At 49.7% G+C, this 10,095-nt stretch overlaps 1 protein-coding gene across 1 annotated transcript; it reads right to left on the bottom strand.

The window, feature by feature from the left end:
- Positions 1–364: 364 nt before the first annotated feature.
- On the bottom strand, positions 365–7,615 carry TRADD (TNFRSF1A-associated via death domain). The gene is made up of 4 exons (XM_009576419.1): positions 7,474–7,615; positions 4,628–4,905; positions 2,745–2,937; positions 365–995 (listed from the first exon to the last, which is right to left on the bottom strand). The coding sequence occupies exons 1-4, from the start codon at positions 7,613–7,615 to the stop codon at positions 688–690; spliced, it is 921 nt and encodes a 306-aa protein (XP_009574714.1). The 3' UTR covers positions 365–687.
- Between the last annotated feature and the right edge of the window lie 2,480 nt (positions 7,616–10,095).

The following is a 10,095-nucleotide window of genomic DNA, read 5'->3' as shown; positions in this document are numbered from 1 at the left end:
TGTTCAGTGCCTGAAATGTGTTCTACAGCAGTAATCTTGTGCCCTGTGGAAGATTATGACTGTTCCAGGTAACAGGGAAACCTTCCGGTGGTGAGAGGTGGGAAGGAGCTATACCAGGGTAGGGCAGGACAGATGCACTTGCCACAGATGTTCCTCATTTGAAGAACGAAGAAAGAAAATAATACAAAATTGACTTTTCCTTAATTTCCCCTCTGTCTTTGCTTGATGTCATGCCTGAGGGCATAAATGTCTTCAATATAAAAAAATATATTGCAGCTCTCCAGGTGATGGCCCTGGGCCACAACCTGAGAAACAGTGGCATTGTCTGCTTCCCAGAGAAATCCTCTGAGATGCCTTCCTTGCTTTTCTCCTCTCCCCTGTCCTTCCCTAGGGCTCTCTAACTGTCTGGCTGCTTCCCAGTGACATTTTGGTCCTGAAGGAAGTCAGGCTGAAAGTCTCTCCCACCAGTTCACGAGAAGGTAACACTGACTTCTGGAAACAGAATGAAGTAAGGAATGTCAGAGGTCCGTGCTGGCTTCTGCGAGCACAGAACCTCTCCCCCGGGCATTCCCATCTACACGGAAACCTGCAGTGATTTTCAGGACTTTACATTCCCAGACACTGGCAGCAGTCTCATACACTAGCTAAAGCAAGAAAGCCCTTAGCAATGCCACTACTCTTCGGGCTCTAGAAGCAGTCCTCGTTGGAATGGAGGCCCAAGAGCTCCTCAGCCAAGCTGATGAGACCATTTTCTTCCAGGGCTGCGATCAGCCGTTCTATTGTGGCCTTCTTCCCCTCCGACTGGATAAATCTGAGAAGCAGCTGATAGGCTTGTTCGTATAGTCCCTCTCGGTCATATTCGAGGGCCAGGTTATCAATGACAGGATCACGCAGGGCCCGGCAGTTCCTCTGCAAAGAGCGACCCACTTGCTTCCATTTCTTGGACACAAGCTTGGCAAATTTCTGGTGGTCGTCTGGTGTGAGTGTTCTGTTGGCTGAAAGGGACAGAGGGCAGGTAAAACATAGGGGTTTCATGGCTGATGTGGTGCAGCTTGGGCCAGTCCAAGGTTTACTCAATATTCTGTGGAGCAGGGAATCTGTTCAGTGTCCACAGCACGTTATTAAGCTGCTGTGGAGCTGCTCTGCTTGTTTTAACACCAGGGCAGCGCTGTGAGTTTGGAGCAGAAGTGCAAGAGCAGTGAAGCTAAAGGACTGCCGTGCCACGGGCAGGGGGTCATGCACACAGGTCTGTGCGCTCCGATGGCATTCCTCCCCCACTGGGAAGGGAAAATCAGCTGGAGTAAGCCTTACCGCTTAGGGTGTCCCTGCTCTCCATGTATGAGCTGGACAAGTCCGCTCTCCACGTAGTCTGCCGCTCCCCAGGGCAGTGCTGGTGCCTCGGGTGGCAAACTGTAGCACGTGGTGACACACGTACCTGCTCACAGCCATCTGCCCTGGCACATCTGAGCTCCCTGCCTTGCTCAGACCCTTCCTTTACTGAAATCCTCCCACAACATCAGAGTATCTGGGCTTGCCCCCACCCTGCAAGTTTGGCAATGCCTATTTTCCTTTTTTTTTTTTTCTTTTTCCCCTCCCCCACGATGGGATTTGCCGACTCTTTTTTTTTTTTTTTTTTTTTTTTCCTGGTGACATCCTCTTTATTTGTTTCAGCCTTTCAAAAGCAACTCAGCAAGGCCTTTCTGACCAAGTCCCCTGTTCCCTACCTAAGCGTCCTCAAAAGGCTGAAACACAGCCAGGAGCTCTCTCCTTGGCTGTTTAGCACTGGAGACTGTATACACAGCCTAAGCATGCTCAGAAATGATCTAGCTGATCTCAAGCTCAAATTGCTATGTGAGACTATCTGAAAGCTCTCTGTAGGGGACAGACCCCAAAGGAAGCCGGTGTACTGCAGGGAGCCTGGACAGATCAGTCCTGGCTGAAAGCCGGGCTGATGGTGCCTGTAGTAACCTTCCCAGTCTGATCCAACCTATGCTATTAACTTACCTCAACCAAATGACATGGAGGAAGAGAACTACTCTGTATTCTTCCTTTCAGTATTAAGGAGTTTTAAAATGTGAGGAACCTGGAAGGGACACAGACTGAAGCATCTTGGAGCACAAGTCTGATGAGGAGCGGCTGAGGGAACTGGGGCTGTTTAGCCTGGAGAAGAGGAGGCTGAGGGGAGACCTCATCGCGCTCTACAACTACCTGAAAGGAGGTTGTAGCGAGGTGGGGGTCGGTCTCTTCTGCCAAGTAACCAGCGATAGGACGAGAGGAAATGGCCTCAAGTTGCGCCAAGGGAGGTTTAGACTGGACATCAGGAAAAATTCCTTTACTGAAAGAGTGGTCAGGCCTTGGAACAGGCTGCCCAGGGAAGTGGTGGAGTCCCCATCCCTGGAAGTATTTAAAAGACGTGTAGATGAGGCGCTTAGGGACATGGTTTAGTGGCCGTGGTGGGGTTGGGTTGACAGTTGGACTCGATGATCTTAGAGGTCTTTTCCAACCTAAATGATTCTGTGATTCTATGATCTGGTTCTGTGCCACCCCAGAAAGAAAACAGGTTGAGGCCTGATCTGAAGCAGTATGGCAGTATCTTAGGACTACTGTAATTCCTTCCTTATGGGATGCTGGGAAATCTTTGATTTATCTGAGGTAGACCCCAATATGTAGTCACATTAATCCTCCCTCTTGGGCTTTGAGGCGAGGAAGACCAAGGGCTCTCTTGGTCCGTTCCAGCTACTCACCAAACTGTTGTCCCTGAAAGATGAAGGTGACTTGTGGGGAAAGAGAGCTGCCTTGAGAAGGATAAGGTAGAGATGGGGAGTTCGGAGACGCGCAGTCTTTTACAGCCGTATTGTTGTTGATGCTCTGGTGAACGATCAGGCTCTTGAGGCATTCCTCCAGCTCTGTGATTTCCTCATCCCGCAGGCGGTCAGGCTGAAATGCAAACAGCATCAGTGATTCGTGCCAGGTTCACCATCTCGCAAAGCTGTAGATGCTTAGCTGGAAGGTGCAGCTTAAGATGATGGTGTCAAGAGAGGAGCAATGACATAGTCCAATGGAGTTCTGGCTGTAAATCTGTGAATGTGAATCTGTAATGTGACATGAAATAGGCAATCTCCCCCTCCTGGGTCTCTCACATGCAGCAGTGAGTGTTTACAAGTTGCACAAAACTGCTACTAGTCCGTGTTTATTTTCAGCAGCCCTCTGCAAGAATTAGGGTGCACCATAGGCAGTGTGGCTTCTCTGACTTACACCACACAAGGGTCAGACCCACAGAGTAAGGTGACCTGATCCAACAGCTCAAGGCCACCAAAGCAGGAAGCTCCTGCTACTCCCCTTCTCTCTCTCTGCCCCTCCACTACCTAAGTTTTGTTGTTCCTGGAGCCTCTCCAAGCCAGTTTTTCTCACTAACCAAAAGAAAACTTAGTCTGACCTCCAAAATGCAGGTAATGAGAGAAGAAGTAAAGGAGGCAAAGCACATGGGAAGAGTCAAACCTGGCGAGTGCTCTGACTCAGTCTAGTGTTTAGCTCACGCGCAGCAGGCTGGTTCCCAGCACTGCCCTTGGCCACTGACGGCTGTGCCACAGTGTCATCTTTCTGACTGTTGCACTGTTAGGCAAAGGTCAGACTGAGTCAGTTTTGGGGAACTGAGAATAAGCCCAACTCTTTTGTCCGGTCAGCTAGTTCAGCAGAGGGAGGGAGCAGCAAGCAGAAGTTGACAGGGTATGGGATATCACATGTTGTTTGGTCCAGGGCTGAAAGGTTTGCATTTCATTCTCTGTGCTTGCAGAAAAGCAACCTGGCAAAACATGCTCTTGTGCCTAATCTTTCCAAGTAGATGGTGACTACCTATTTCTCAGGACCATCTCGAGGGAACCAAAGCTATAAGGTATTTCTAGTTCCAGGCTGAAAAAAAAGAGGAGAGGAGAAAGGCAATGAGTGTAATACTGTCAAGTGCCTTGGTTTTGTGGTGAGATGACAGGATCTCACTGTTCTTGCTAGCAGGATGAGTGCCAGTGCCAAAGTGTGCGATGAGCTAGACGTTAGATATCGCTCCTGAGAGAGAGACTTTGCCTTCAGAAGGGCAGCCTACTCCTGTAGATGCTGTGTGTCCCCACTCTGTCACAAGTTGTTGGTATAACGTACAGAGTGTTTGCACTCACGGTTTCTAGGTGCAGTTACCATTGCTACTCTCAGAGGAGGTGGTGTGCGAGGGGGGAGGAAGGCGCTGAGCGGTGATGGTTCCACACAGGACTGCTTTCCTCCCTGCCTGCCTCACAGGTGTATCGAGGCACACTGGCTCGTGCTTTCAACTGCACCTTCTATAATTCCTCACCTTAGTGGTGATAACAGCCATTCTAATTGTTATACACAGAAACCCCAGTGATTTAGCAGAATCTCTGTAGGCTGTTTTACGTAACTCTATTGCCCTTCCAGAAAAGTGCACGGCTCTTTTCTGGGGAAGGGCAGAGCTGTTTCTCCATATTACAGCTGAGAACTGAAGGATGGAGAAGTCAACAACCCAACGTGCTGCAGCAGAGCAAGACTTGCACTTGCCTTCCCCAGTCCCGTGCTACCGCTTCTCATTGCTGCCCGGCCTGGCCTCCCTCCCTCTCCCAATCACCTTTTCCCTGTAGATGCACTCCAGGCAGCGATCCTCATCCTTCAGCATGTTGTCGAGGTGCTCGTTGCCAGCCTTCAGCTCCATTTCAAGAGGCACTGTAGTCATGGCCAAGGAGAGCTGGAGGTGATTCTGGAGGGACTCCTGGAGCGTTCCTTCCCGGTAACTCTGCAGGAACCGGCGGCAGTTCTCCTGCTTGCAGAACTTGAGCTGGACTATCAGGTGCGGGTGGCTGCAGTGCACTTTGAGCATGTCCACACCATTCACGCTACCGGTGGAGTCTGGCAGGGAGAAGTGAGCAGAGTCACTACCCAGGTATGAGACAGACAACCCAGACCCACTCCCATCCACCACCAAGCCTGCAATGGAGTAGCTTTTGAATTCTCTTCTCTCTGAGATAAAGTCCTCTGGGATGAAAAACCTGTATGTAAAACCGAGAGGAAAGGATTAAGTTTTTGCTGCCCTGCCACCATCAATCCCCATGAACATGGTGTCCAACTGAGGCTGTATGGTACTACAGCCCAGGTAATTATCCCAACACTGTCGATTAGGGGAGGTTTTACATTTGAGGCTCCATTTCCAGGACAGAAATGGTTATGCTAAACCGGTAGCACAGGAAGGTTTTATAGATGAAAGCGCATAGTTCAGCTCAGTGCTCTGTCAGACTTCAGTCCTTATGACTGGAGTTTTATGCAGCGGTGAAGATTCTGGAAAGAAGCCCAGCGTTTCCTCTCCACCCCGTGCCTAGAGGTAACTTTAGGCTGCTCTGAGCCTTCGACACATCTCACAAATGGTGAATGACAGATCCAGCCTCTGGAATTCAGCTGCTTAAGATAGAGCCTTGACTTGTCAAGCTCTTTTGCACAAAGAATTAATTCATGGTAAATTCCAAGCAAGGAGAAGCCAGGGGTGTACCCTCTAACATTAGTGCAGGGGGAGCAGGAGCAAAACGGACAACAGAAATTGGTCAGGCCTTCATTCTTCCTTCTCCCAGCAAAATTTAATTTTGATTAGCTGTGCACATCGACTTTGCCTCCACAGGGATTTTATATGCTGATGACAGTTTAAAGTATGTATTTTTCTCCTTTTTTTCAGCAGAGGCCTGTGGGAGGCTGACTGTACTGCTTCCAGACGCGAATTAACCTCTTGGCCTGTCGTTGCACAGGGCTGTACGGAGGTGCCAGCTCAGACTGGCACTACATCAGGTATTTCTAAACCACGCATCACGGCGTTATTTAGACATGCTTGGAGAAGAATCCCAAGGCAAAGCAGACTTGTGTGCTCCACATTAGCCAGGACAAGTGACTTGGCATTTAAAAGTATGTGATCTAACAGCAGCTTTATGGGGATTACAGAGTCCTGGTTGCATCAGAAAGTCTAGTTTGGACCAGATGTGTAACTGAGACGTGGGGCTAGGCACCTAAGAACGGCATTTTAATTCACTGTTGCTGATGAGAAATGTCTTTTTATCACTTCCTTCATGCTTTTTTTTTTTTTGTGAGTGCTGGTTGGACAAAAGCTTCCGTAACAGGGTAAGAGGGCTGGGGAGGGAAAAGCTGTACAGATGTGGAAACCTTTACAAATGGTGTACAAGACAGCTGTAAAGCTACCTCAAAAGAGAGGACTTTGCATGCATTTCTTCATGAAACTTCAGACAGCTTCAGATTTCATGTCCTTTTTAGGTCTGAATAAGCATGGTAGGATTTAGCGTTTTTGTGGGCTTTCCTTTAAATGTGTGAGCAGATTCACATTCCAGTGAAAAAAGCAGCCATAAATCGAGCCTAACTGGACAACTGTGTCAGGCTTCCTGCTGCTTCACATCTTTGGATCGAGCTGCAAGAGGAGCAGGACTGTATTGGATAAACTAGCCAACTTCGCTAGACTGATGATTGCCAGAAGAAATTACAGTAAAGTTACACAAGCCCAGTTAAACAACACAGGCTCAGCTGTGAATGACTGTGAGAGTCATTCTAGGTAAATACGATAAACTCTTCAAATTACTATTATTCTGCAGTCAGCTTGGTGCAAGGGTGAATAGAGAAACATAGTTTTATGGCCATTTGCATCTCAAGTCCTCTTCCGGTGTAAATAGGATCACGTACTGAAGCCAATGTAATTGTCCCTGTTTATATCAGAAAAGAACTTATATTGGCTATCACTCATTTTAAAAATCAGCTTCTCAAAGCAGAAATCATGCTTCTGTGGTAGTATAAAGACAGAAATTAAATCTTCTTTCATAGCAATTGCAATCTTTTCCCCTCTTACATAAAAGGGTTTAAACAAACATCCATCAAGTAAGACAACTCATAGGATAGTTCAAGTTGGAAGGAAGCCCAGGAAGTCTCCAGCCCAACCTCCCATGCAAAGCAGGGTCAGCTCTGAGGTCAGACCGAGTTGCTCAGGGGTTTATCCACATTTTGAAAACGCCCAGGGATGGAGAATACACAGTCGCTCTGGGCAACTGCTTGACTGTCCTCATAGGAAAAATGTTTGTCCTTAGATCTGGTGTCTACTTCTCATGTTTCAACTTATGCCTGTTGTCTCTCATTCCCCATGCACCACTGTGAAAAGTGTGGCTCCATCTCCCCTCCCCGTAGGTATCGGCAGCCTGTCGGTAGGTCCTCCCAAAGCCTTCTCTTCTCAGGGTGAACAGGTCCAACTCCCTCAGCCTCTCCTCACAGGACAAGTGCTCCAGCCCCCAACCATCTGCTGAACTTGCTCCACTTTACTGTCTTTCCTAAACACAGTGAGCACCAGCTGTCTTTACCCATGAGTGTGAGATTAAAGACAGGCGTGGCATTGCATGAAGAGATGAGACAGCATGCCAAGATATCAGAGAGGATGGGTACCTGCTAATGCCAGCTTCAGCGCCTTGAACACACTAGGTTTCTTCTGGGAGCTTTCGTAGAGAGACGGCAGAACAATAGTCTTGCACGTGGACTGGAGGAAGAGATAAGCGCTTCCGATCCAAGGAGCGGAGTTGCCTGCCATCTTCAGCACCCTACAAAATCACACAGGTGAGCTGAGAGACCACAGGGAAAATGGCCTGATGCCGGGTGAGTGCTTACAGCAACCACTAAGCACAAGCATGACAGGATTATGGGGATTTACCCTTATTTCCTAGAGGAGGTGGTAATGTTGTTAAAGCAAGTGTAACTTTTAAGGAGTTTACAGTTATTCTGTACAGCACAGCACAGTGGGACACAGTATCCCCAAGACTCAGCAGCTCGCAGCGCTCTGCATTCATTTTCCACTGGAGTCCATTCATTTTATAGTTCAAAGAGACTCTGAAGCAAAGAGTTTCAGTCCTTGTGCCTCTGACTGCCCAGCCAAGATGCACAACTGGGGTGCTCCAGGGAGCACGCAGCAGTCCTGGTTCTGGCACGTTCGCACAGACTGAAGCCCTACTGCAGGCAGAGGCATTTTGCCCAAGGTCCTGGTCCCCTGGTTGTCCTCACTAAAGGATACGTTACAGAGCCCAGGGCTCATGTAGCAGGACACTCAGGGCTATCCCTTTGCTTTACAAACTAACTCATTTATTATTCTTCTCCCACCGTTCACCTCTTGCAGCAATGCACCTAGAAGACAGCACATCCATCTCTCCAGGTGGCCAAGAAGGCCAGTGGCATCCTGGCCTGTATCAGAACTAGTGTGGCCAGCAGGAGTAGGGAGGTGATCGTGCCCCTGTACTCGGCCCTGGTGAGGCCGCACCTCGAATCCTGTGTTCAGTTTTGGGCCCCTCACTCCAAGAAGGACATTGAGGTGCTGGAGCGTGTCCAGAGAAGGGCAACGAAGCTGGTGAAGGGCCTGGAGCACCAGTCTGATGAGGAGCGGCTGAGGGAACTGGGGCTGTTTAGCCTGGAGAAGAGGAGGCTGAGGGGAGACCTCATCGCGCTCTACACCCCGCGGAAAGGAGGTTGTAGCGAGGTGGGGGTCGGTTTCTTCTGCCAAGTAACCAGCGATAGGACGAGAGGAAATGGCCTCAAGTTGCGCCAGGGGAGGTTTAGACTGGACATCAGGAAAAACTTCTTCACTGAAAGAGTGGTCAGGCCTTGGAACAGGCTGCCCAGGGAAGTGGTGGAGTCACCATCCCTGGAGGTATTTAAAAGATGTGTAGATGAGGCGCTTAGGGACATGGTTTAGTGGGCATGGTGGTGTTGGGTTGATGGTTGGACTCAATGATCTTGGAGATCTTTTCCAACCTTAATGATTCTATGATTCCATTCTCATCATGCCTGTTCCTCACCGGCCAGCTAATGCAACACTTTCATCTAACGCAGCTGCACCCAACTCTGCTCCCAAGGCAAAGAGGAACCAAAACACCTCCCAGGCTACAGATACTCAGAATGGGAAAGCTGTGCTAGACTGGGCAATGCCAGACTGAGCTGTGACAGCTGGAGAGCGCGTACCTGACAGCCCAGGAGACAGGCATGGCCACCTCTCCTTTCAGGTGTGTACACAAACTGCCTGAGCGTGTCCATGAGCTGGTGACCGCAAGCCCCCCGAAGCCGCTCCCACGGAGAGCGGCACTCGGAGCCAGCCCTTCCATCACATCATGGCGACAAGTAATTTGGGGCTTTTGGCTCAGCCGCCGTCCCCAGTCCTACCCCCTCTCTCTGACTCCTTGCTTGCACCTCTGTCACACCATCAGCTGCTTCCCCACGGGCATCCCTTCCTTCCTGCTTTCTGCCCTCTTGCTCAACCCCAACAGCTTTCCCTTGGCTGCCAAACACTGGCCTGACAGTGTAACTGCTGGCCACAACAGTGTCCCTCTCTTCAGATGTCCTTTAGACTGTGAGTGTGAAGGTCTTTTGTCACCAGGGGCTGCCAGACCGAGAAGGAAGGACAGGCTGTCCTCCAGGCAGTAGCTGGGGCTGGGAACCATCTCCATCCCTTGCAGCACATCAAACCAGGGCACTGGCATGTATGGCACACCCTGTTTCCTTACTACAGCCTTGAACTATGCCCAGCACAGGAGTCTTTCGCTTGTTCAGAAAATACAGGAAATAACCAGCGAATCATAAAATTCACACTAAACTTCAGGAGTTCAAGGAGTGCCTGCGGGATGCAGGAGCGAGTGTTTCCAGGCCATGGGCTCCCATGTCACACAGGCCTTTTAGAAAAGCATCTTGTAAAGAAAGAGGAAGATGCGCTGCTGCTGCTGCTGCAAAGTCTGGGTCTGGTCTGAGCCTCCAAACACTGGGAAGTTTGCGATCTGGGCACCCATCTCCTAGCATCTCGCGGAAGGAGGGTAACAGAAATCTGAGTAACATCTTAGAAAACTACAGACGTGGAATATTTAAAAGATTTAACCCACAGAACAATTACTCTTTTGCAGTGCAAATGCCTGAGAGCTCCCTACCAGCACAGAGGCCCATGAAGTACAAGGACCCCGTTTCATCCTGCTGCCATCGCTGCAGCACGGACCCCTCTGCCCCTGCACCGCTTCCCCACACAGACCAGGCTGTTGC

This window comes from Fulmarus glacialis, unplaced genomic scaffold (genome assembly GCF_000690835.1).
Source record: "Fulmarus glacialis isolate BGI_N327 unplaced genomic scaffold, ASM69083v1 scaffold39944, whole genome shotgun sequence".
Classification (NCBI taxonomy): Eukaryota; Metazoa; Chordata; class Aves; order Procellariiformes; family Procellariidae; genus Fulmarus; species Fulmarus glacialis.
Note: the sequence above shows the minus strand (reverse complement) of the source record. Positions and strands in the feature narration are given on the sequence as shown.